The sequence below is a fragment of the Coregonus clupeaformis genome, chromosome 6 (genome assembly GCF_020615455.1).
Source record: "Coregonus clupeaformis isolate EN_2021a chromosome 6, ASM2061545v1, whole genome shotgun sequence".
Lineage (NCBI taxonomy): Eukaryota > Metazoa > Chordata > Actinopteri > Salmoniformes > Salmonidae > Coregonus > Coregonus clupeaformis.
The window spans coordinates 48,194,999-48,222,471 of record NC_059197.1 but is presented as its reverse complement, the minus strand read 5'-3'; the positions used below and the strand labels follow the sequence as shown (position 1 = coordinate 48,222,471).

The following is a 27,473-nucleotide window of genomic DNA, read 5'->3' as shown; positions in this document are numbered from 1 at the left end:
CCATGAGAAAAACTGTAGGAAACGTTATGCTGAAATTCTCAGCGTTGTTTCATAACGTTCTCGGAACAATTTGAGAACATTATTTTAAATAGAATCATCTGGAAACCTGTAGGAAACGTTAGGCTGAAGTACTGAAATTCCCACAGAAGAAGGTTGTTTCTTAATGTCCTCTGAACTATTTGAGAACATTCCCAATGTCAAACCAGTTGGAGAACGTTCCTAGAACATTACCAAAATTGAAATTAAATGTAATCATGTTTGAACTTTTAGGAAATGTTCTGTTAAAGTAATGAAATACCAAGAAAATACGTTTTTTTTGTCAAGTTCCTTAAATGTGCTGAGAATGTTCCAAAGCCAAGCAACTATCCTGCACCATTCCCAGAAAGAAACGTTAGGCTGAAGTACTGAATTTCCCACCTAAGAAACATATGGTTCTCAGAACATTATGCACTAGCTGGGTATCCTGCACCATTCCCAGAACCTTCTGGGAAGGTTGTATACAAAATAAAATTATAGGACAACCATGCTCTCACCAGGCTCTAAGAAACATATGGTTCTCAGAACATCCCACAAGGTTCTGGGAATGGTGCAGGATACCCAGCTAGGGCATAATGTTCTGAGAACCATATGTTTCTTAAGTGGGAATTTCAGTACTTCAGCCTAACGTTTCTTACAGGTTTCCTCATGGTTCTATTTAAAGTAATGTTCTCAAATTCTTCTGAGAACGTTAAAAAACAATGTTCTTCTGTGAGAATTTCAGTACTTCAGCATAATGTTTTCTGCAGGTTTTCTCATGGTTCTATTTAAAGTCATGTTTTCAGAACATTAAGAAAACATTCCATAAAAACCACAAGAAAACATGAGTAATGTTCAATGAACATTCTAAGAATGTTATTTAAAAACATATACTTTCTGTTCTCAGCGTCAACAAAACTCTATCCTCTATCTTGTTAAGTATATTCAGGTGTGTTTGCCGCTCCCACTAATTGGCCACACCTGATCTTAACCTTTTCACATGTGAGTTCCAAATATCTCTAACGGTCGCCCCAGTGTGAGTTGTTTTATGCACGTGATGTCAGAATGCACTCACTGTTCCAAAATGTGATTGTTACGCAACAGGACAGTTAACACGCGCTGCATGCTAATTACCTATAGGCTATGTTTCAACTTGTCAATTTCAAGTTTTATTTTCTAACAACAGTTTGAATTGATGTGTTTGGCCTCCTCATTAAGTAGCCTATTTTTTTGGTATTTGGTATTTTATTAGGATCCCCATTAGCTGTTGCAAAAGCAGCAGCTACTCTTCCTGGGGTCCAGACAAAACATGAAACTGTCACGATCGTCGACAGATGAAGCGGACCAAGGCGCAGCGTGATAAGCGTACATTCTTTATTAGTACACACACGAACCAAAACAATAAACCAAATGATACGTGAAGTCCTAGGTTATACACAAAACCTAAACGGAACAAGATCCCACAAAACTAACATGCCAAAAGGCTGCCTAAGTATGGTCCCCAATCAGAGACAACGAGCTACAGCTGTCTCTGATTGGGAACCACCCTGGCCAACATAGATATAAACGATCTAGAACAAAAGCATAGAAAATGTAACAGAAACTCCACACCCTGGCTCAACATTTAAGAGTCCCCCGAGCCAGGGCGTGACAGAAACATGACATGATACAGAACATTAATAGACAAGAACAGCTCAAGGACAGGTAGCTTAGTGGGTAAGAGCGTTGTGCCAGTAACCAAAAGGTCGCTGGTTCTAATCCCTGAGCCGACTAGGTGAAAAATCTGTTGATGTGCCCTTAAGCAAGGCACTTAACCCTAATTGCTCATGTAAGTCGCTCTGGATAAGAGCGTCTGCTAAATGACTAAAATGTAAAATGTAAAATGTTCAATTCCTCATCATTCCATGGAGCCTTAACTGTTCTAACAGTCAATTTCTTAACAGGTGGATATTTATCAATAATTGGAAGAAGCAATTTCATAAATGCATCAAGTGCGGCATCTGGATGCTCCTTATTAAACCACATCAGACCAACAAATATTTTTAACATCATCCACATAAGAGTCACAGCAAAATATTTTGTATGATCTCTTATACACTATTTTAGGCCCAGCTGTTGGAACTTTGGCTTTCCTGGATATAACCACTATATTGTGATCACTGCATCCAATGGGTACGGATACAGCTTTAGAACAAAGTTCTACGGTATTAGTAAAAATGTGATCGATACTTGTGGATGATCTTGTTCCTGTGGTGTTTGTAAACACCCTGGTAGGTTGATTAATAACCTGAACCAGATTACAGGCACTGGTTACAGTAAGAAAACGTCCTCTTGAGCGGAGAGCTTGAAGAAAACCAGTCAATATTCAGGTCCCCAAGAAAGTAAACCTCTCTGTTCACGTCACATACACTATCAAGCATTTCACACATATTATTTAGATACTGACTGTTCGCACTTGGTGGCCTATAGCAACACCCCAAAAGAAAAGGCTTTAGATGTGGCAAGTGAACCTGCAACCACAACACTTCAATAACACTTGACATAGGATCTTCTCTAAGCATTGCAGGGATATGGCTCTGAATATATACAGCAACACCTCCCCCATAAGCATTTCTGTCTCTTCTATAGATGTTTTATTATTGTATTGTTACTGCAGTATCATCAAATCAAGCGAGTCTCAGAAATGGCTAATATATGAATGTTATTTATTTCATGAACCTTATTTCTACGGCTACATATATTAATATGGGCTATTTCAGCCCTTTCCTGGGTAGCTTATCAGAGATAGACATAATACTGAAAAGAGCAAACAAAGCAAGATAAAACAATATACATTCAGCAGTCCATTAATCAATTGGTGTGTGTGTGTGTGTGTGTGTGTGCTGCGGGGTTGAAGCTACGAACCCATAGGTTTGGCTCTCTCATCCCTTCCAGGCTTCTGGGAGGGAGGGTGGACAATGAGCTTGTCATAGCGGATGTAAGCAATGTCCCCACGCGCTCTGGCAGCTTTCATGGCTGAGATAAGTTCTTTCCTCTTCTGGCGCACAGCTTCAGGATATTCCTCGTTGAGGAAGATATACGTTCCTCTCAAGTTCTTGGCTCTTTCCAGAACAGCTACCTTGTCCTTGAACCTCAGGAACTTGACCACTATCGGCCTGGGCCTGTCACCTGGGCCGGTGGTGGGTTTTGCAGTCCTGTGGGCGCACTCCACCTCAATCTTCCTGTGGAGCAACCTATACGTAACCTCGTACACTCTCCTCAGGACTTTGAATGGCCCCACAAACCGCGGGCCCAGCTTCTGGCAGGGCAGTCGGAGGGGAAGGTTCCGGGCCGAGAGCCAAACCCGATCACCCGGTACAAAGACCGGGGCCTCACTGCGGTGGCGGTCAGCGTTGGACTTTTGGCGACGCACGGCGTGCTGGAGGTGGATGTGGGCGGTGTTCCACGTCTCCTCTGCGGGCCGAAACCAGACGTCCACCGCAGGAGCTTCGGTCTGGCTCTAATGCCACGGTGCCAGGACCAGCTGATAGCCTAAAACACATTGAAATGGTGACATGTTAGTGGAGGAGGGGTGGAGAGATTTCTGGGCATATTCGGCCCATGGCAAGAACACTGACCACTCCCCCGGCCGGTCCTGGCAGTAGGACCACAGAAACCTACCCACATCCTGATTCACCTGTTCCACCTGCCCATTAGATTCTGGGTGAAACCCAGAGGTCAGGCTGACCGAGACCGCCAGATGTTCCATGAACGCCTTCCAGACCCTATACGTAAACTGGGGACCCCGGTCAGACACTATGTCCTCTGGCACCCCGTAGTGCCAGAAGACGTGAGTAGAAAGGGCTTCCGCAGTTTGCAGGGCCGTGGGGAGACCGGGCAGAGGAAGGAGGCGGCAGGCTTTGGAAAAGCGGTCCACAACGACCAGGATGGTGGTGTTACCCTGAGAGAGGGGAAGATCAGTTAGAAAATCGATCGATAAGTGGGACCATGGCCGTTGTGGAACTGGTAAGGGATGTAACTTACCCGCTGGAAGGTGCCTAGGTGCCTTACTCTGGGCGCACACCGAGCAGGAGGAGACATACACCCTCACGTCCTTAGCCAAGGTAGGCCACCAGTACTTCCCGGTAAGGCAGCGCACTGTACGGACGATGCCTGGGTGACCAGAGGAGGGGGACATGTGTGCCCAATAGATAAGACAATCACGGACACTAGACGGCACATATACCGAAGCCCAGCTGGGCACTGAGGTGGAGATGGCTCGGTGCGTAACATCGTGTCCGTGTCCACTGCCCACACCACCGGCGCCACAATGCAGGAGGCCAGGAGTATGGGGGTGTTATCAATGGGCCTCTCCTCTGTGTCGTACAGCCGTGACAGTGCGTCTGCCTTCACGTTCTTAGTGCCTGGTATATAGGACAGCGTGAAATCAAACCAGGTGAAGAACAAGGCCGTGGCGAGGGTTCAGCCTCCTCGCTGCCCGGATGTACTCCAGGTTACGGTGGTTATTCCAGACGAGGAAAGGGTGTTTCGCCCCCTCGAGCCAGTGCCTCCACGCTGTCAGGGCTCTGACAACAGCCAACAGCTCCCGATCACCAACGTTACAGTTCTGCTCCGCTGGGCTGAGCTACTTAGAGAAGAAGGCACAGGGGCAGAGCTTGGGTGGCTTTCCCAAGCGTTGGGATAGGACAGCGCCTACCCCTACCTCGGACGCGTCCACCTCCACTACAAACGGCAATGAGGGATCGGGATGGACCAGTACCGGGGCTGAGGTGAACAGAGCCCTCAGGGTGCTGAAAGCCCTGTCAGCCTCAGCAGACCAGCGGAGCCAGGACGGCCCACCCTTCAACAGAGAGGTGATGGGGCTGCGACCTTGCCAAAGCCCCGGATAAACCTCCGATAGTAATTGGCAAAGCCAATGAAGCGCTGCACCTCCTTAACCGTGGTTTGAATCGGCCAATTACGCACGGCTGAAATGCGGTCTCCCTCCATCTCAACACCTGAGGTGGTAATGTGGTATCCTAGGAAGGAGACGGATTATTGGAAGAACAGAAATGTTTCTGCCTTGGCATACAGGTCATGCTCCAACAGTCGCCCAAGCAATCTGCGAACCAGGGACACATGCTCGGCGCGCGTAGTGGAATACACCAGGATGTCATCGATGTAGACCACCACACCGCGACCAAGCATGTCCCGAAACACCTCGTTCACAAAGGACTGGAAGACTGACGGAGCATTCATCAACCCGTACGGCATCACCAGGTATTCATAATGCCCCGTGGTGGTGCTAAATGCTGTCTTCCATTCGTCCCCTTCCCGCCACGCACCAGGTTGTGCGCACTCCTGAGATCTAATTTAGTGAAGAAGTGCGCCCCATGCATTGATTCGATCACAGAGGAAATGAGGGGTAGAGGATGACTATAGCGAATTTTAATTGTATTAAGTGCATGGTAATCAATGCAAGGGCGCAGACACCCGTCTTTCTTCTTCACGAAAAAGAAACTTGAGGAGGCGGGTGAAGTGGAGGGATGTATGAACCCCTGACGCAGGGACTCAGAGACGTATGTTTCCATAGCCTCTGTTTCAGCCTGCGACAGGGGATATACATGACTCCTGGGCGGCACAGCATCTAACCGGAGGTTTATCGCGCAATCCCCCAAGCGATGGGGTGGTAATTTGGTCACCTGCGTTTTGGAAAAGGCGTGCGCCAAATCGAGGTATTCGGGGGGAATGCGCAACGGTAGAGGTATTGTCTGGACTTTCCACCGTGGTCGCACCAATGGAAACAGCTAGACACCTACCCTGACACTCTCGCGACCACCCAGTGAGAGCCCTCTGCGGCCATGAAAAGGTGGGGTTGTGTAGTGCTAGCCAGGGAAGGCCCAACACAACTGGGAATTCAAGGGACTCCATAACATGAAACGTGGTTTGCTCATTATGGGTCTCCTGCGTAATCATAGTGACTGGTGCGGTAACCTCCCTAACAAAACCTGACCCTAATGGTCGATTGTCAAGTGCTTTGACGGGCAATGGAATAGACAGGGGAACCAATGTAATACGTAGACTAAGAGCTAAAGACCTGTCCATAAAGTTCCCAGCTGCGCCTGAATCTACCAGCGCCTTACACTGGGGAACTACCGTGTAATCAGGGAAGTTAACGTGGATGGTTAAATGCGCAGCAGAGGGCTCTGAACGAGTGTGGGTTTGTGCTACCTAGGGTGACGCGAGAGTGCCCTGCCTGCCGCCTCCAGAACCAGAAGAACTCTGATGACATCATGCAGCAGAATGTCCTCTTCTGGATCTATCGTCCACCGTTCTCCCAGAACGCTGCACCACCCAGCTCCATCGGCACGTGAGCCGAAGTGAGGGGGGGTGAAACAGGCAGGCCCCTTCCAGGACGTCCTCTCGAAGCCAGCAGGTTGTCCAACCGGATGGCCATGTCCACCAGTTGGTCGAAGGTCAGAGTGGTATCCCGGCAGGCTAGCTCCCTTCGGACGTCCTCACGCAGGCTGCATCGGAAATGGTCAATGGGGGACCACTCGTTCCACCCGGACCCAGCCGCTAAGGTTCTAAACTCCAGGGCAAAGTCTTGCGCGGTCCTCGTCCCCTGCCTCAGATGGAACAGACACTCGCCCGCCTCTCTTCCTTCGGGGAGATGATCAAAGACTGCACGGAAGAGGCGAGCAAACTCTCCATAGCTGTCCAACGTGTCTCCACCTTCACTCCAGACCACGTTGGCCCACTCCAGGGCCAACGCTGAAGCCTGCCCGAACAAGGAGAAGAGGCAGCTTCGGAGGGAGTCGTGACATAGGACTAATGTAGCCTACATTTTCCGGTTTCGATGATTGTGTTATGCTATCGCTACTTCTGTGAATGTCTGAACATCGCATCCAAAAATAAACTGGCCACATTCAGGACATAACTTTGTAAGGACTGTGTTTGTGCAAAATGTTTCTGTGAAAAACAGTGTGGCCAGCTCAAACACTGACTGTTGCGTCAGTCGAAACTGGACATTCTAAATAAGTGTTCTAATCACACCGGTTTGAGCGTACGCTGCAGGGACCACTGTAGAATGATCACACCCGTTTGTTGGTAGGTGTCAAAGGGTTAATGAGTGCTTGTTTCTTTTGAAAAAGGGTCTGTTTGAATAGACCAAAATTAACAACTTTGTATAAGTAAAACGAAATTCATGGCATGCTAGCTCCATCCTGGTGGCGCAGTGGACTGTTTTCATAGATACAGAACAGAAGATCATAGGTTTGAAGCTCACTGATGCCGTGACACCATAAAAAATAAAAGTGTTTGCATGATTAATGCTTAAGCAAATTAATTTCCTTGTGTCCTATCTGTACTTGGAGTTAAAAACAGTTAACACAAACTAAGCTAGCAGTGTGTTCTCAGAAAAGGGTTTAATTACCTTCAACTAACCTATAATTTATTAAAACCTCCCAGTAAAACTTTCAGGGAACCATAGTAAAATGTTGTCAGAACCTCCCTTCAACCTAAACATGAATGTTCCCAGAACAGGTGAAATTTTCACTTCTGTTCTCAGAATGTGTAATAAACATTCAGTTTTACCAGTCAGGAAACGTATAGCTTCATTCCCAGAACCAATGGCAAAACAAAAACATATGTTCCCACAACTTCCAAGGAACCAAATGTGCTATAATGTCAACAATTGCTTTCACTTGAGTAATGTGCCATTTTGTAATTGTAACTGCCACTAATTCCTCATTAAATAGCATTTATGCTCTAAATGTGAAAGGCATAACATATAGGACATGCTATTAAAGTAATTGGTACACACTTTACAAGCTTTTTTTATCTCTATTAAAACCCACATTAGATTCAGAAACCCTTATGAGAAGTAATTGTTAATCAGTAACACTGGCATCAGAAAGCTACTGCAGCAGCAGAAGGCATCATCTCCGAATGAAATCAGTGTCAATTATTTAGTGCCACAGAAATAAGTGATATTTATGCTTCTAATAAATGAATGGAAATATGATAAAGAAATGCAACACAAATTCAAAAGGTGTGCATGTCATAGTGTGGTCTTTTAGATGATTACCTAACGTACTTGAGTTTGGATGAACCAACTGTAAATAAGTACTGTGTGAGAACCAATTTAGTCTACGTCCCCCTCCCCTCCCCTTCCGCTCTCCTACTCCCACCATCCTCCAGTTTCCTGGTGGAAGATAAATGTGTTGGGGAAGGAGGGTGATGCCTGCCTATGTGCGGTATCCCCATTCCCCTCACAGCAAAAGCCAGTGTGGAGTCGGTCTGCTGTGGACAGACAGAGTGATTGGTCTAGGTCTGAGCCTCCTTCTCGTCCTCCTTCTGCTAGCCACGATCATTTACTGGGACAGATATAGGCCTAGCTAGCCAGCTCGGATCTCCTAAATAGAGGCATTTTTCTCATCCCTGAGAATTTTGAGTTTCCCAAGGCAGGCCCTATCAGTCTGCCGACACCAACCCCCAATTTAAAACACATTAAGGCCAGGGAGAACTGGGTGCTCTCCTCTGATGTTGGTGAGGAGAGAGGGCCCTCTCTGTCTAATGTACAGTGGGGCTGGTTACTGGTAATGTGGCCTACAGGAAGCCCTCTGTGCTGCTGATAAGGAAGAGAGAGGTTCCTGGGGAGCCGAGCCCAGCAGCTGTTTTCCCAGCTAAATGAGTGAACTCATTAGATAAACAAGCATCCAGTCTATATGGGCCCATAGGCTTATAGCCATATCAAAAACCCTCTCAGCACAGGAGGGATGCGTGCATTGTGAGGAGAGATCGGAGCGATTAGTATTATGACTGTATTTGGTTGCGTGCCATATACAGTAGTTATCCAGTTGAAGGGAAGATCACATGTAGCTGGTTCAAGTGCATAAAGGACCTTATAGACCTTAAAGACCCTGGGTCATATTCATTAGGCACCAAACAGAAGGAAACAAACTGAAATAGGAAGGGACTACCTGTAAGCCTGGCGGGTCGGAGCGTTGGGCCAGTAACCGAAAGGATGCTGGATCGAATCCCCGAGCTGACAAAGTAAAAATCTGTCGTTCTGCCCCTGAGCAAGGCAGTTAGCCCACTGTTCCCCGGGCGCCGAAGACATGGATGTCCATTAAGGCAGCCCTACGCACCTCTCTGATTCAGAGGGTTTGGGTTAAATGCGGAAGACACATTTCAGTTGAATACATTCAGTTGTACAACTGACTAGATATCCCCCTTTCCCTTACACACATTTTATGCACACATTTTGTGCACAAATTTATTCACATCCCTGTTAGTGAGCATTTCTCCTTTGCCAAGATGATCCATCCACCTGACAGGTGTGGCATATCAAGAAGCTGATTAAACAGCATTATCATTACATTACAGGTGCACCTTGTGCTAGGGACAATAAAAGGCCACACAACACAATGCCACGGATGTCTCAAGTTTTGAGGGAGCTTGCAATTCGCATGCTGACTGCAGGAATGTCTACCAGAGCTGTTGCCAGATAATTGAATGTTAATTTCTCTACCATAAGCCGCCTTCAAAGTTGTTTTAGAGAGTTTGGCAGTACATCCAACCGGCCTCACAACCGCAGACCATGTGTATGGCGTCGTGTGGGCGAATGGTTTGCTGATGTCAACTAAGTAAAATCTTTGAAATTGTTGCACCCTTTTGGAACCCTTTTTTCTAAGAGTGTAGCGTTGTCTGGAGACTATTATAAGTGTGCAGAATACACACACACACCGAACACATGAACACACACGCACACACACACACACACACACACACACAGACAGAACGCAAAGCAAACAGGGCAATCTTAACTCGGACGACACCTGAACAGAATAAGCAGGGCTTCTGATTTAACTGGGGACAAGATCGTTTAGTACAGTTTTTTGTAATTCGCTTTGGTGCTATGTGAATTTTCAAAACTCTTAGTACAAAACTCCAAACTGGTAACACTTGTAACGCAGCAAGTATTTTATTAAAAACCTTTTATTGTGCATACATTTTGTTTGTAGACATCTTTCACCACATAACAATTTATCTAAAATATAAATTGACTGATATACAGTGGGGAGAACAAGTATTTGATACACTGCCGATTTTGCAGGTTTTCCTACTTACAAAGCATGTAGAGGTCTGTAATTTTTATCATAGGTACACTTCAACTGTGAGAGACGGAATCTAAATAAAATCCAGAAAATCACATTGTATGATTTTTAAGTAATTAATTTGCATTTTATTGCATGACATAAGAATTCTGGCTCTCACGGACTTGTTCGTTTTTCTTTAAGAAGCCCTCCTGTTCGCCACTCATTACCTGTATTAACTGCACCTGTTTGAACTCGTTACCTGTATAAAAGACAGCTGTCCACACACTCAATCAAACAGACTCCAACCTCTCCACAATGGCCAAGACCAGAGTGCTGTGTAAGGACATCAGGGATCAAATTGTAGACCTGCACAAGGCTGGGATGGGCTACAGGACAATAGGCAAGCAGCTTGGTGAGAAGGCAACAACTGTTGGCGCAATTATTAGAAAATGGAAGAAGTTCAAGATGACGGTCAATCAACCTCGGTCTGGGGCTCCATGCAAGTTCTCACCTCGTGGGGCATCAATGATCACGAGGAAGGTGAGGGATCAGCCCAGAACTACACGGCAGGACCTGGTCAATGACCTGAAGAGAGCTGGGACCACAGTCTCAAAGAAAACCATTAGTAACAATTGTTTATGGTTAATTGAAAAAGAATGTGAAACGTTTAAACCTTTACAATGAAGATCTGGTGAAGTTATTTGGATTTTTACGAATTATCTTTGAAAGACAGGGTCCTGAAAAAGGGACGTTTTTTTGTTGCTGAGTTTAAGTATACTGTAATAAAATTAAACAAATAAAATTAATGGGAAAAAAACATAACATTTGGATGGTACTAGTTTTCATCAAGCCTGTCTTGAGCATTTTACCATTGGTTCTCATCTACATTGCAGTAAATGTCCTGACCTCCAGGGGGCCCCCAACCCCCCCCAAAAATGTAAATTCGCCATGCCACTTTTGGCATCCAAGCCTGATATATCCAAGCCCGATATAGGTCTGGATTGATGTCATTGGATGCCTCACCCATGGCCTGAAGGAGGGTGGCATGCTTATGTCTTATGTGGCTCAGTTCACCAGAGTTGTGGGTTCGATTCACACTGGGTCACATACACAAATGTGTGGACTCATTCACTGCGTAAATGGCATATAAATAGCGTTTTCCAAGGCAATTTTAGTAAAGCAGTGTGAAACCCCCCCCATCAAGAACTTCATTTTGGATACATGTTTACTGTAATGCCATTTCTTACATACCTTTGCTACATACAGTTATAGCTGTGCACATAATCCTAATAGCTGCTTCATGGACTATAACTGAACATTAAATCAGATCAAATCAAATGTTATTTGTCACATACACGTGTTTAGCAGATGTTATAGCGGGTGTAGCAAAATGCTTGTGCTTCTAGCTCCGACAGTGCAGTAATATCTAACAAGTAATATCTAACAATTTCACAACATATACCCAATACACACAAAACTAGTAAGGAATTGAATTTAAGAAAATATACATATATGGACAAGCAATGACAGAGCGGCATGGACTAAGATACAGTAGAATATTATAGAATAGAATGCAGTATATACAGTGAGGGAAAAAAGTATTTGATCCCCTGCTGATTTTGTACGTTTGCCCACTGACAAAGAAATGATCAGTCTATAATTTTAATGGTAGGTTTATTTGAACAGTGAGAGACAGAATAACAACAAAAAAATCCAGAAAAACGCATGTCAAAAATGTTATAAATTGATTTGCATTTTAATGAGGGAAATAAGTATTTGACCCCCTCTCAATCAGAAAGATTTCTGGCTCCCAGGTGTCTTTTATACAGGTAACAAGCTGAGATTAGGAGCACACTCTTAAAGGACACCTGTCCACAGAAGCAATCAGTCAATCAGATTCCAAACTCTTCACCATGGCCAAGACCAAAGAGCTCTCCAAGGATGTCAGGGACAAGATTGTAGACCTACACAAGGCTGGAATGGGCTACAAGACCATCGCCAAGCAGCTTGGTGAGAAGGTGACAACAGTTGGTGCGATTATTCGCAAATGGAAGAAACACAAAATAACTGTCAATATCCCTTGGCCTGGGGCTCCATGCAAGATCTCACCTCGTGGAGTTGCAATGATCATGAGAACGGTGAGGAATCAGCCCAGAACTACACGGGAGGATCTTGTCAATGATCTCAAGGCAGCTGGGACCATAGTCACCAAGAAAACAGTTGGTAACACACTACGCCGTCATGGATTAAAATCCTGCAGCGCACGCAAGGTCCCCCTGCTCAAGCCAGCGCATGTCCAGGCCAGTCTGAAGTTTGCCAATGAACATATGAATGATTCAGAGGAGAACTGGGTGAAAGTGTTGTGGTCAGATGACCAAAAAATCGAGCTCTTTGGCATCAACTCAACTCGCCGTGTTTGGAGGAGGAGGAATGCTGCCTATGACCCCAAGAACACCATCCCCACCGTCAAACATGGAGGTGGAAACATTATGCTTTGGGGGTGTTTTTCTGCTAAGGGGACAGGACAACTTCACCTCATCAAAGGGATGATGGACAGGGCAATGTACCGTCAAATCTTGGATGAGAACCTCCTTCCCTCAGCCAGGGCATTGAAAATGGGTCGTGGATGGGTATTCCAGCATGACAATGACCCAAAACACACGGCCAAGGCAACAAAGGAGTGGCTCAAGAAGAAGCACATTAAGGTCCTGGAGTGGCCTAGCCAGTCTCCAGACCTTAATCCCATAGAAAATCTGTGGAGGGAGCTGAAGGTTTGAGTTGCCAAACGTCAGCCTCGAAACCTTAATGACTTGGAGAAGATCTGCAAAGAGGAGTGGAACATAATCCCTCCTGAGATGTGTGCAAACCTGGTGGTCAACTACAAGAAACGTCTGAACTCTGTGATTGCCAACAAGGGTTTTGCCACCAAGTACTAAGTCATGTTTTGCAGAGGGGTCAAATACTTATTTCCCTCATTAAAATGCAAATCAATTTATAACATTTTTGACATGCATTTTTCTGGATTTTGTTATTGTTATTCTGTCTCTCACTGTTCAAATAAACCTACCATTAAAATTATAGACTGATCATGTCTTTGTCAGTGGGCAAACGTACAAAATCAGCAGGGGATCAAATACTTTTTTCCCTCACTGTACATATGAGATGAGTAGTGCAAGATATGGAAACATTATTAAAGTGACTATTTTCCATTTCTTAAAGTGGCCAGTGATTTCAATAGGCAGCAGCAGCCTCTAATGTGCTAGTGATGGCTATTTAACAGTCTGATGGCCTTGAGATAGAAACTGTTTTTCATTCTCTCGGTCCCAGCCTTGATGCACCTGTACTGACCTTGCCTTCTGGATGATAGCGGGGTGAACAGGCAGTGGCTTGGGTGGTTGATGTCCTTGATGATCTTTTTGGCCTTCTTGTGACATCGGGTGCTGTATGTGTCTTGGAGGGCGGGTAGTTTGCCCCCGATAATGCGTTCGGCAGACCGCACCACCCTCTGGAGAGCCCTGCGGTTGCGGGCGGTGCAGTTGCTGTACCAGGTGGTGATACAGTTCGACAGGATGCTCTCAACTGTGCATCTGTAAAAGGTTGTGAGGGTTTTCAGTGCCAAGCAGAATTTCTTCAGCCTCCTGAGGTTGAAGAGGCTCTGTTGCACCTTCTTCACCACACTGTCTGCGTGGGTGCACCATTTCAGTTTGTCGGTGATGTGTATGCCAAGGAACTTGAAGCTTTCCACCTTCTCCACTGCGGTCCCATCGATTTGGATAGGGGGGTGCACCCTCTGCTGTTTCCTGAAGTCCACGACCATCTCCTTTGTTTTGTTGACGTTGAGTGAGAGGTTATTTTCATGGCACCACACTCCCAGAGCCCTCACCTCCTCCCAGTAGGCGGTCTCGTCATTGTTGGTAATCAAGCCTACTACTGTTGTGTCGTCTGCAAACTTGATGATATAGTTGGAGGCGTGCTTAGCCACGCAGTCATGGGTGAACAGGGAGTACAGGAGGGGGCTGAGCACGCACCCTTGTGGGGCCCCAGTGTTGAGGATCAGCAAAGTGGAGATGTTGTTTCCTACCTTCACCACCTGGGGGCGGCCCGTCAGGAAGTCCAGGACCCAGTTGCACAGGGCGGGGTTCAGACCCAGGGCCTCGAGCTTAATGATGAGCTTGTAGGGTACTATGGTGTTGAATGCTGAGCTATAGTCAATGAACAGCATTCTTACATAGGCATTCCTCTTGTCCAGATGGGATAGGGTAGTGTGCAGTGTGATGGCGATTGCATTGTCTGTGGATCTATTGGGGCGGTAATCAAATTGAAGTGGGTCTAGGTTGACAGGTAAGGTAGAGGTGATATGATCCTTGACTAGTCTCTCAAAGCACTTCATGATGACAGAGGTGAGTGCTACAGGGCGATAGTCATTTAGTTCAGTTACCTTTGCTTTCTTCAGACTGGGAAAGGGAGAGATTGAATATGTCCATAAACACACCAGCCAGCTGGTCTGCGCATGCTCTGAGGACGCGGCTAGGGATGCCGTCTGGGCCGGCAGCCTTGCGGGGGTTAACATGCTTAAACGTCTTAATCACGTTGGCCACGGAGAAGGAGAGGCCACAGTCCTTGGTAGTGGGCCTCGTCAGTGGCACTGTGTTATCCTCAAAGCGGGCGAAGAAGGTGTTTAGCTTGTCTGGAAGCGAGACGTGGCTGGTTTTCCTTTTGTAGTCCGTGATTGTCTGTAGACCCTGCCACATACGTCTCGTGTCTGAGCTGTTGAATTGCGACTCCACAATATCTTATTTTAGGGTGTGAACTGGGATGGTCAGATTTAATTAAATTGTTATTTTAACAATGCTGGTTATGTATCTTATTAACATTCATCCAAAGACACCTTGACTTGCATTACACACCCTCACTGCAGAAATACTTCTCATGAAATCATGTCACTTATAGTTAGAGAAAAATATTCCTTTAAACGCGCCATGCTACAAGCAGGAAACAAATGATGGACGAAACAGAAATGTGACATATCTGTTTGATAGTAACCCTGAATAATGAATGTATAGACTATCTTGTCGTCTTTTTGGCTAACCACATTGGAACATTCTAGTTTTTAAGGACAACTAATCAAAAGGTCAACAACTAATATTTAAGGCAGAACAGGTTTAAGCACAGTGCCATTGTTTTCAGGAAAGCGTACCCATGGCGATAGGAGAGACAGGAGGCAAACTAAGGGCAAGGGCAGGACAGCCACCTGAACTGCCCTACAAAGGCAAAGAGCAGTCTTATTCACCTTATTTAGGCTTGCCGGAACAAAGGGGTTGAATCATTATTTACTCAAGAAGTTTCAGCTTTTCATTTTGTATTAATTTCCACAACTTTCTACAAACAAAATTCCACTTTGACATTATGGGGTATTGTGTGTAGATCAGTGACACAAAATCTCAATGTAGCCCTTTCCTGCAGTCAAATGACGTAGTGGCCACATGGGTGGAATGTTATTAATATTTTTCATAATTTCATAATTAATAGACATTGTATTGTTTTTACACATAAAATCCGGTGTTTCTATGTCAAACAGTTTTGTTATAATTCAGTCTTCTGTGATGTGTATAAAGTGTAATACTGGGATGCAAACTCAAAATGGAATACATTTCAACTCTACAGTATATCTGACATGGTACAGGTGTCTTTTTTCTAAGCCCATAACCATGTGTGTGAGGTGTATACTTTTGTTTCAAAGTAGATTTATTTAATACTACCAAGAAACACTCTGTGTGACCCTGATTTAGCCCACTGCAGTAAACGGATCATTATTAACATCTCCCTCAACATCAGTAAGACAAAGGAGCTGATCAATCAATAAATCAAATTTTATTCATAAAGCCCTTTTTACATCAGCAGATGTCACAAAGTGCTATACAGAAACCCAGACTAAAACCCCAAACAGCAAGCAATGCAGATGTAGAAGCAGATCGTGGACTACAGGAAACAGAGGGCCGAGCATGCCCCCATTCACATTGACTGGGATGTAGTAGAGCGGGTTTGAGAGCTTCCAGTTCCTCTGTGTCCACATCACTAAGAATCTATCATGGTCCAAACACACCAACACAGTCGTGAAGAGGGCACGACAACGCCTCTTACCCCTTAGGAGGCCGAAAACATTTGGATTGGGCCCTCAGCATCTCAAAAAGTTCTACAGCTGCACCATCGAGAGCATCTTGACTGGCTGCATCACCGCTTGGTATGGCAACTGCTTGCCATCCGACCGCAAGGCACTACAGAGGGTAGAGCGTACAGCCCAGTAGATCACTGGGGCCAAGCTTCCTACCATCCAGGACCTCTATACCAGGCGGTGTCAGAGGAAGGCCCAATTGTCAAAGACTCCACCAACCAAAGCCATAGACTGTTCTCTCTTCTACTTCACAGCAAGCGGTCTGGAACCAACAAGACCCTGAACAACTAATCAAATGGCTACTTGGACTACCTGCATTGAGTCTTTTTTGCACTAACTCTCTTGCACACACATGCATACTGACGCCACACACACACTCACACATTTTCACACTCACCACATACACTGCTGCTACTGTCTATTATCTATCCTGTTGCCTAGTCACTTTACCCCTACCTATTGTCACGACCGTCTTGAAAGGGAGCAGACCAATACGCAGCGCGTTGAGTGAACATGATGACTTTAATGAGTAAAGCACGTAAATACAAAACAAAAGACGATAGTGAAGTCCAACAGTGACAAAGACTGAACCTGGAACAAAAACCCACAACACCCACAGGAAAACATACAGATAAATATGGCTCCCAATCAGAGATAACGAGCCGACAGCTGACACTCGTTACCTCCGATTGGGAGTCATTGAACCCAACAAAGAAATACAACACATAGAACCACCCAACCAAACAAAACACCACGAAACGAACACACCCTGGCTCAACACACAAAGTCCCGGAGCCAGAGCGTGACAGTACCCCCTAAAGGCGCGGACTGCGACCGCGCCTCAATAAGGCTAAACAAGGGAGGGCTGGGTGGGCATACCTCTTCGGCGGTGGTTCTGGCTCTGGCCGTGGTCCCCACCCCACCAAAGTCACTACCCGCTTACGTAGCCTCCTCCACATGACCACCCCCAACTAAACCCCCACTGGATTAAGGGGCGGCACCGGACTAAAGGGCAGCACCGGACTAAGGGGCAGCACCGGACTAAGGGGCAGCACCGGACTAAGGGGCAGTACCGGACTAAGGGGCAGCACCAGGATAGGGGCAGCACCGGGCTAAGGGACTGCACCGGACTCAATGGCGGATCCTGGCTGGCTGGCTCTGGCGGATCCTGGCTGGACGGCTCATGGCTGGCTGAAGGATCTGGCTGCTCATGGCTGGCTGACGGATCTGGCTGCTCATGGCTGGCTGACGGATCTGGCTGCTCATGGCTGGCCGACGGATCTGGCTGCTCATGGCTGGCCGACGGATCTGGCTGCTCATGGCTGGCTGACGGATCTGGCTGCTCATGGCCGGCTGACGGATCTGGCTGCTCATGGCTGGCGGAAGGCTCTGGCTGATCCTGTCTGAGCGGAAGGCTCTGGCTGATCCTGTCTGGCGGAAGGCTCTGGCTGATCCTTTCTGGCGGAAGGCTCTAGCGGCTCCGGTCTGGCGGACGGCTCTGAAGGCTCATGGCAGACGGGGCGGCTTTGCAGGCTCCGTACAGACGGGCAGTTCATGCAGCGCTTGGCAGACGGACAGTTCAGACGGCGTTGGGCAGACAGGCAGTTCAGGCGCCGTTGGGCAGACGGGCAGTTCAAGCGCCCGTTGGGCAGACGGGCAGTTCAGGCGCCGTTGGGCAGACGGCAGACTCTGGCCGTCTGAGGCGCACCGTAGGCCTGGTGCGTGGTGCCGGAACTGGAGGTACCGGGCTGAGGACACGCATCTCAGGGCTAGTGCGGGGAGAAGGAACAGGCCGGACCGGGCTGGCGACGCGCACCGTAGGTTTGGTGCAGTGGCAGGAACAGGCCGGGTCGGGCTGGCGACGCGCACCGTAGACTTGGTGCGGGTGGCAGGAACAGGCCGGACCGGGCTGGCGACGCGCACCGTAGGTTTGGTGCGAGTGGCAGGAACAGGCCGGGTCGGGCTGGCGACGCGCACCGTAGGTTTGGTGCAGTGGCAGGAACAGGCCGGGCTGGGCTGGCGACGCACACCGTAGGTTCTGTGCGTGGAGCAGGAACAGGCCGGGCTGGGCTGGCGACGCACACCGTAGGTTCTGTGCGTGGAGCAGGAACAGGCCGGGCTGGGCTGGCGACGCACACCGTAGGTTCTGTGCGTGGAGCAGGAACAGGCCGGGCTGGGCTGGCGACGCACACCGTAGGTTCTGTGCGTGGAGCAGGAACAGGCCGGGCTGGGCTGGCGACGCACACCTTAGGTTCTGTGCGTGGAGCAGGAACAGGCCGGGCTGGGCTGGCGACGCACACCGTAGGTTCTGTGCGTGGAGCAGGAACAGGCCGGGCTGGGCTGGCGACGCACACCGTAGGTTCTGTGCGTGGAGCAGGAACAGGCCGGGCTGGGCTGGCGACGCACACCGTAGGTTCTGTGCGTGGAGCAGGAACAGGCCGGGCTGGGCTGGCGACGCACACCGTAGGTTCTGTGCGTGGAGCAGGAACAGGCCGGGCTGGACTGGCGACGCACACCGTGGGCTTGATGCGTGGAGTAGGAACAGGCCGGTCCGTACTGGGAACACACACCACTGGCTTTAACTGGGGATCAGGAACGGGCCGGACCGGACTGGTAACACAATCAGTCTCTCACGCCGTGCCGCAACAACTTCCCTTCCTCTACTCGCCAATGGCTCCCGTAATCCGATAGCCTTCTCTCCACGTCTCCCTGTGGCAGCCTCCTGCTGCCCAGCCGCCCAAAGCCATGTGCCCCCTCCAAAAACTTTTTGGGGTTGCCTCTCGTCCTTCCAACGATGACCCTGCTGACGCCGTTGCTCCTCTCTCGCCAGGGCCTTGATCTTCCCCCAAGGTCCCTTGCCCCCGAGCATGTCCTCCCCAGGACCACGATTTGCCCACCTGGGCCACCCGCCAGCCTCTCGATCTCCTTACCAGGCGCCTCCTCCCATGTCCAGTCTCTTTGCTCCTGGACACGCTGCTTGGTCCTTTTATGGTGGGTTTTTCTGTCACGACCGTCTTGAAAGGGAGCAGACCAATACGCAGCGCGTTGAGTGAACATGATGACTTTAATGAGTAAAGCACGTAAATACAAAACAAAAGACGATAGTGAAGTCCAACAGTGACAAAGGACTAACCTTGGAACAAAACCCACAACACCCACAGGAAAACATACAGATAAATATGGCTCCCAATCAGAGATAACGAGCCGACAGCTGACACTCGTTACCTCCGATTGGGAGTCATTGAACCCAACAAAGAAATACAACACATAGAACCACCCAACCAAACAAAACACCACGAAACGAACACACCCTGGCTCAACACACAAAGTCCCGGAGCCAGAGCGTGACACCTATATGTACAGTAAATAGCTACCTCAATTACCTCGTACCCCTGCACATCGACTCGGTACTGGTACTCCCTGTATATAGCCATGTTATTTTCTACTCCCTAAAATATATAGCCATGTTATTTTACTTGTTATTTTTATTAGTTATTCACTGTGTATTTATTCCTCGTGTCACTATTTCATTATTATTTTTATTTATTTTTTATCTTTAACTCTGCATTGATGGAAAAGGACCCGTAAGTAAGCATTTCACTGTTAGTCTACACATGTTGTCCACGAAGCAAGTGACAAATAACATTTGATTTGATTAAGTAATAGTAAAATGTATTTTAACAAATGAGATGACAATCATATCAAAAGTAATGTATATGAACATGTATTGCAATGTGAAACATGTATTTCTAGATAAAATACTGATTACGTTTTGTGAAAAAGTGACTGTATGATTGATTTTGTGTGTTGTACTTAGTCAATTGAAAATGTGCTTATAGTTTTGAAACAACTGCCTTTTTGATGATCTGTTTTTAGTTTTGTACTAAGAGTCGTGAAAATGTATCACATACTTGTGAAAATTGCACTAAAGCGATTGAAAACAAATGTAAAATCAGAGGAAAACAGACACGATCAGCCGAGCATTGATGTAATGTTGTTTTGTAGTGAAACAGGAACTGTTGAGCGATTAAGAATGTCTCTTCCTGGGACTGTGTGTGTGTGTGTAGACCACACTGCAGACTCCATTCTGTGGGTGTCACTCAATCCGTTATCTGGAGCCGGGAAAATGCAGCCAATTTTCTTCTCTCTTTAATTCCCAGCGTTTTCTCTGTAATGTTTGGGTGTGAGGGTCTGTTGGTACACAAACATCCATAACATACACTATTGATGTTGTATGTATGTATGTTTAGCAGTGTTTCTTTTGCATAACTACTGTGCTGTGCTGTGTTCCTGTGGCTTCAGGCGTGTTACCGGTCAGTGGGATGAGGGTGTACACGTCGGGGGAGGTGGAGGCGGTGAACGGCACAGATGTGCGACTGAAATGTACCTTCCAGAGCAGCTCGCCCATCACCCCAGCAATGATCACGGTCTCATGGAGCTTCCGCCCCCTCGGACATGGCCATGAGGAGTCAGTGAGTCACCCTGGCTGATTGTAGAACCCTCTGGGCATCCTCGAGATGAAGTTCAGAGACAGTGTGTGTGTGTGTGTGTGTGTTTCTAATCTGCATTCTGTTGTTTGTCAAGGACCTCTGAGTCAACCATCAACTTAAATAATAATAATAATAATAATATGCCATTTAGCAGACGCTTTTATCCAAAGCGATTTACAGTCATGCGTGCATACATTTTTGTGTATGGGTGGTCCCGGGGATCGAACCCACTACCTTGGCGTTACAAGCGCCGTGCTCTACCAGCTGAGCTACAGAGGACCCCCTTTAACTTCATTTTCAGCGTCATTTTGGAATCTGGCTGAACCGTTTAGAAAAATTACATTGTTTTGGAAACGCTATTGTTGGAGAAACTCAATTAGAGGCGACAATTAAGTAAATGAGATGCAATTAACTACCCTCTAATGAGATGCAATGTGATCTCATTAAGCATTGTGCCCATCTATGCCAGGTGTTCTACTACCATGAGAGGCCTTACCCTCCCACAGACGGGCGTTTCCATAAGCGGGCGACATGGGCGGGTGACATCATGGGGCGGGACGCCTCCATCGTGGTGCGTGAGGTCAAGTTCACCTACAACGGGACATTCAGCTGCCAGGTGAAGAACCCTCCAGACGTCCACGGCAACGCGGGGGAGGTGAAACTAAACGTGGTCACCACAGGTTAGTTTCTGTCTACTGTGAAGCGTACAAGGGTGCTGGGTTAAAATATACTGTAGACGTGTCTGCTGTCCAATCTTTGGCCTCAGGCTGTGAAAACCTCCCATCAATCTTTACAAAACCAATCTGGCCCATTTGTCATTTATTCCATCCAGCAGCTCCTTTCTCACAGTAACAAGAGGTACTAATCCTAACACATCCCATAAAGTCATTATCATGTATCTCCCCCTGGGAACCAGCCATCTAGTCATGTTTGAATAGATAAAGTGACAAGAGTTTCCTCGTTGTCTATTTAATTTCCCCTTCTTTTCTTTACAGCCTCCTTCTCTGAGATTGTCATTCTGGCTGCAGCCATCGGGGGCGCCATCATGCTGATGGTCATCTTCCTCGTCATCATCATGTCAATAAGGCGATGTCGCTATAAGAGACAGGAGGAGGAGGAGGGGGTGGAGGAACTCCCTCGCAGAGAGAGAAAGGACCCTACCGTGTGGTAAAACAGAGAGAGAGAGAAGGAGCGAGAGAGAGTGGGATCTGTGGTGGCTGGGCTCTGTGGTGCTCACCTCTGGGACTGGGCTCAGCCAAACGCTCTGTCTGCGTGGACACTCTCCTCTGAACCTAGCTTTGGAACCAAAACCTGGACCTATCGTTGGGCAGATGTTTTTACAAAGAGCAAACTTAAATGCTAAAAGTGCCTTAGACTACTACTGTAGATTATCCATCTACTGGATCCTGTATCTTACCGCCATGCTCCTTTCTGGAAAGACAGTATGCCTGCATTAATCTTCTCCTGTATATCAAATGGGCTTCCGAACACATTTCTCCTGTTTAAGTATAGATGTTTTATAAGATAGTTATGGAAAATAATGTTCTGTTGTGATTTACTACTAACCAGTTTCAAACTCTAACATCTACCCAATCAATTTCCAACCGCATAGCACTTAGTAAGCCAATGTCCATTGTTGTATAGGTACCAGCGGTCTCTCTCTCATCTGGTTCAACAAGATGTCTTTACATTTCTGTCTTAGTTTACTGCTGATCAATGATATTATTTGGTTTTGTTCAGAAGTGATTTTGTATTATTTGTAAACAGAAGTTGTGTTTTTTATCAGTGAAAATGTTCAACTACTGCAGAAATACTCAAAATGCTGTCAATATTCACTGCAAGACCTAAGGCACTTGCATAAAGCCGACATTTCTCAAGTATTATAATCAACATACAGTTGATTATATCAACAATGTTAAATCATTATGTTCAAATTATTAAACATTTCAAATAACTATTTCACTATGACTGTCACTGTGTTGCAGTTTTTTCACCTTTAGACAGTTGAAACCCCATGTATCTGTTGTCTGTTTTAGACAGTTGAAACCCCATGTATCTGTTGTCTGTTTTAGACAGTTGAAACCCCATGTATCTGTTGTCTGTTTTAGACAGTTGAAACCCCCATGTATCTGTTGTCTGTTTTAGACAGTTGAAACCCCCATGTATCTGTTGTCTGTTTTAGACAGTTGAAACCCCATGTATCTGTTGTCTGTTTTAGACAGTTGAAACCCCATGTATCTGTTGTCTGTTTTAGACAGTTGAAACCCCATGTATCTGTTGTCTGTTTTAGACAGTTGAAACCCCATGTATCTGTTGTCTGTTTTAGACGGTGCAATAATGGTCAGTTGAACACATCAGATTCTTTTTGACTTGGTGTCTATGGCATACACAGTATATCAGATCCCTCTGCATTGGGTGCAATTTAAACAACATAATGTGTAACCACATATGCCTCACCAACAAAAGCCAACTCTACTATTTGGCGATGGAATGATTTTTTTTTTACAACAACAAGATCCAGGCCAATGATTGATCCCGATCAAACATGGTGTTCCAAGATGGCTTCGCTTGAAGAGTTGTTATTTTCCTATTCATTGAAGAGGTGGCTGCCCCTCATCTAACAGGGACATTCATTCTCAACCTTTCCCGATTTTGACCTCGGACCTCTGCGGCTTTGTCTATGTGTATGTGTACAGTTGAAGTCGGAAGTTTACATACACCTTAGCCAAATACATTTAATCTCAGTTTTTCACAATTCCTGACATTTAATCCTAGTAAGAATTCCCTGTCTTAGGTCAGTTAGGATCACCACTTTGTTTTAAGAATGTAAAATGTCCGAATAATAGTAGAGAGAATGATTTATTTCAGCTTTTATTTATTTAATCACATTCCCAATGGGTCAGAAGTTTACATACACTCAATTAGAATTTGGTAGCATTGCCTTTAAATTGTTTAACTTGGGTCAAACGTTTCGGGTAGCCTTCCACAAGCTTCCCACAATAAGTTGGGTGAATTTTGGCCCATTCCTCCTGACAGGGCTGGTGTAACTGAGTCAGGTTTGTAGGCCTCCTTGCGCTTTTTCAGTTCTGCCCACACATTTTCTATAGGATTGAGGTCAGGGCTTTGTAATGGCCACTCCAATACCTTGACTTTGTTGTCCTTAAGCCATTTTGCCACAACTTTGGAAGTATGCTTGGGGTCATTGTCCATTTAGAAGACCCATTTGCGACCAAGCTTTATCTTCCTAACTGATGTCTTGAGGTGTTGCTTCAATATATCCACATCATTTTCCTTCCTCATGATGCCATCTATTTTGGCAAACTCCAAGTTGGCTGTCATGTGCCTTTTACTGTGTAGTGGCTTCCGTCTGGCCACTCTACCATAAAGGCCTGAGTGCTGCTGAGATGGTTGTCCTTCTGGAAAGTTCTCCCATCTTTACATTTACATTTTACATTTTAGTCATTTAGCAGACGCTCTTATCCAGAGCGACTTACAGGAGCAATTAGGGTTAAGTGCCTTGCTCAAGGGCACATTTACGTCATTTAGCAGACGCTCTTATCCAGAGCGACTACAAATTGGTGCATTCACCCTATAGCCAGTGGGATAACCACTTTACAATTTTTTTTGGGGGGGTAGAAGGATTACTTTACAGAGAGCTCTGTCAGAGTGACCATCGGGTTCTTGGTCACCTCCCTGACCAAGGACCTTCTCCCCCGATTGCTGAGTTTGGCAGTGCGGCCAGCTCTATGAAGAGTCTTGGTGGTTCCAAACTTCTTCCATTTAAGAATGATGGAGGCCACTGTGTTCTTGGGGACCTTCAATGCTGCAGAAATGTTTTGGTACCCTTCCCTAGATCTGTGCCTCGACATGATCCTGTCTCGGAGCTCTACGGACAATCTCTTCGACCTCATGGCTAGGTTTTTGCTCTGACATGCACTGTCAACTGTGGGACCTTATATAGACAGGTGTGTGCCTTTCCAAATCATGCCCAATCAATTGAATTTACCACAGGTGGACTCCAATCAAGTTGTAGAAATATTTCAAGGATGATCAATGGAAACAGGAAGCACCTGAGCTCAATTTCGAGTCTCATAGCAAAGGGTCTGAATGTTTATGTAAATAAGGTATTTCTGTTTTTTATTTTTAATAAATTAGCAAAAATGTCTAAAAACCTGTTTTCGCTTTGTTATTATGGGGTTTGCTGACATTTTATTTTATTTCATCCATTTTAGAAACGGCTGTAATGTAACAAAATGTGGAAAAAGTCAAGAGGTCTGAGTACTTTCCGAAGGCACTGAGTGTACAAAACATGCCCTTTCCATGACAGACTGACCAGGTGAATACAGGTGACCTGTGATTTCTTAATCCGGCGCTCCCACTGAGCATGGCAGCCGGGACGACAGAACAGCAGGGATAAGGAGAAGAGAACATGAGGGGAATGCCTTTACAGTATTTTGAAGAGTCTAGAACAAGAATACATCAGAGAATCCTATTGGATGAAGATGATGGTGAAGTTTGAGAGGTGCAATAGGAAGCACCTAGTACGGCCCAATGCAGGACATAGGGAGAGGGAGAGGGACAGAACACTGCTACCTGAATGAGTTGAGAGGAGCTGTAGAAAGAAAAAACGGAGATCTCACTATGCACTTTACCAAAGAGAATGAATTATATCTAGAATGTTGGACTGATTTGAATAGTGTTACATTTATACTAAATAACAACAAGTATCCAAAGAGCCAAGGCACCTGTCTCTGTTGTTGAAAATATCCGTACTGTACGCTAGGATGGTCCTTCAGTTTTTTCCGCTCTGTCAATGGATCCTACAGTTACAGTAACCACTGTTAAGTCAAGCTGTTAGTGCTGCACTCCCTAATGAGGCAGAGAGACCTCAATGTCTACAGACTGACAACCTGACACTGCCCGAGACAGCCTGATGGTGATTGCGTGTGTCTGTCGATTGGTGGATTAGGTAGATGCCGTGGATGTTCATTGATCTGGCCAATAAGAATCTTATGTATGATTCACACTATAGGGCTGACTTGAACCATACTGTACTGATATTTTATTTTCATATTCTCCTTTTCAGCACAGTTCCCGCAACTATAGATGCGCAACCAGGCCAGCCCAGTAGAGCTGGGCTTGGTTCGGTTCGGTTTGGCTTAGTAGTGTGAAAAGAGTATTAGAGCAAGGAGAGTAACTTTTTACTTTTTACTGTACTGCCTTCACAGCCAGTGAAACTGAGTGGCAAATACCCATGGTCCAATCGTCAACAGAGAATCTTCAAATGGTCTTATATTACAGTCTTATAACTAAGATGAAATGTCCTCAGTGCTCGCCGGGGTGCGTAGGAGTTGAAAAGATTTGCATGCAGTCAGATCTGAAAACCCTTTGATTCCAAAAATGTCCTTGAGACTTTTTTTTTATTAATGGAGGATGCATCCTACTAACATTTGTTTTTTATGTCTCTGAATTTTAGACATGCAAGAAATATTTTATTATGTCGTTTAAAATTTTTTTACTGTTTGATTTATAGAGGTTTTATAATAAAATTCCTTTTACTGAATTAAATCAAATCAAATCAAATTTTATTGGTCACATGCGCCGAATACAACAGGTGCAGACATTGCAGTGAAATGCTTACTTACAGCCCTAAACCAACAGTGCATTTATTTTAAACAAAAAAAGTAAGAATAAAACAACAACAACAAAAAAGTGTTGAGAAAAAAAGAGCAGAAGTAAAATAAAGTGACAGTAGGGAGGCTATATATACAGTAAAATAAAGTGACAGTAGGGAGGCTATATATACAGGGGGTACCGTTGCAGAGTCAATGTGCGGGGGCACCGGCTAGTTGAGGTAGTTGAGGTAATATGTACATGTGGGTAGAGTTAAAGTGACTATGCATAAATACTTAACAGAGTAGCAGCAGCGTAAAAAGGATGGGGTGGGGGCAGTGCAAATAGTCCGGGTAGCCATGATTAGCTGTTCAGGAGTCTTATGGCTTGGGGGTAGAAGCTGTTGAGAAGTCTTTTGGACCTAGACTTGGCACTCCGGTACCGCTTGCCGTGCGGTAGCAGAGAGAACAGTCTATGACTAGGGTGGCTGGAGTCTTTGACAATTTTGAGGGCCTTCCTCTGACACCGCCTGGTATAGAGGTCCTGGATGGCAGGGAGCTTTGCCCCAGTGATGTACTGGGCCGTACGCACTACCCTCTGTAGTGCCTTGCGGTCAGAGGCCAAGCAGTTGCCATACCAGGCGGTGATGCAACCAGTCAGGATGCTCTCGATGGTGCAGCTGTATAATTTTTTTGAGGATCTGAGGACCCATGCCAAATCTTTTAGTCTCCTGAGGGGAATAGGCTTTGTCGTGCCCTCTTCACGACTGTCTTGGTGTGTTTGGACCATGATAGTTCGTTGGTGATGTGGACACCAAGGAACTTGAAGCTCTCAACCTGTTCCACTACAGCCCCGTCGATGAGAATGGGGCGTGCTCAGTCCTCTTTTTTTTTCCTGTAGTCCACAATCATCTCCTTTGTCTTGGTCACGTTGAGGGAGAGGTTGTTGTCCTGGCACCACACGGCCAGATCTCTGACCTCCTCCCTATAGGCTGTCTCATCGTTGTCGGTGATCAGGCCTACCACTGTTGTGTCGTCGGCAAACTTAATGATGGTGTTGGAGTCGTGCCTGGCCATGCAGTCATGGGTGAACAGAGAGTAC

General features: G+C 46.2%; 1 protein-coding gene across 1 annotated transcript in view; it reads left to right on the top strand.

Moving 5' to 3' along the window:
- LOC121568271 (myelin protein zero-like protein 2) overlaps positions 1-22,721 on the top strand; it is a 30,551-nt gene extending 7,830 nt beyond the window's left edge. The window contains exons 2-4 of the mRNA XM_041878827.2: positions 20,572-20,741; positions 21,229-21,439; positions 21,755-22,721. Coding sequence (XP_041734761.1) covers positions 20,572-20,741; positions 21,229-21,439; positions 21,755-21,930 — 557 coding nt within the window. The 3' untranslated portion in view covers positions 21,931-22,721. The remainder of the gene's footprint in view (positions 1-20,571; positions 20,742-21,228; positions 21,440-21,754) is intronic.
- The last annotated feature ends 4,752 nt before the right edge of the window (positions 22,722-27,473 follow it).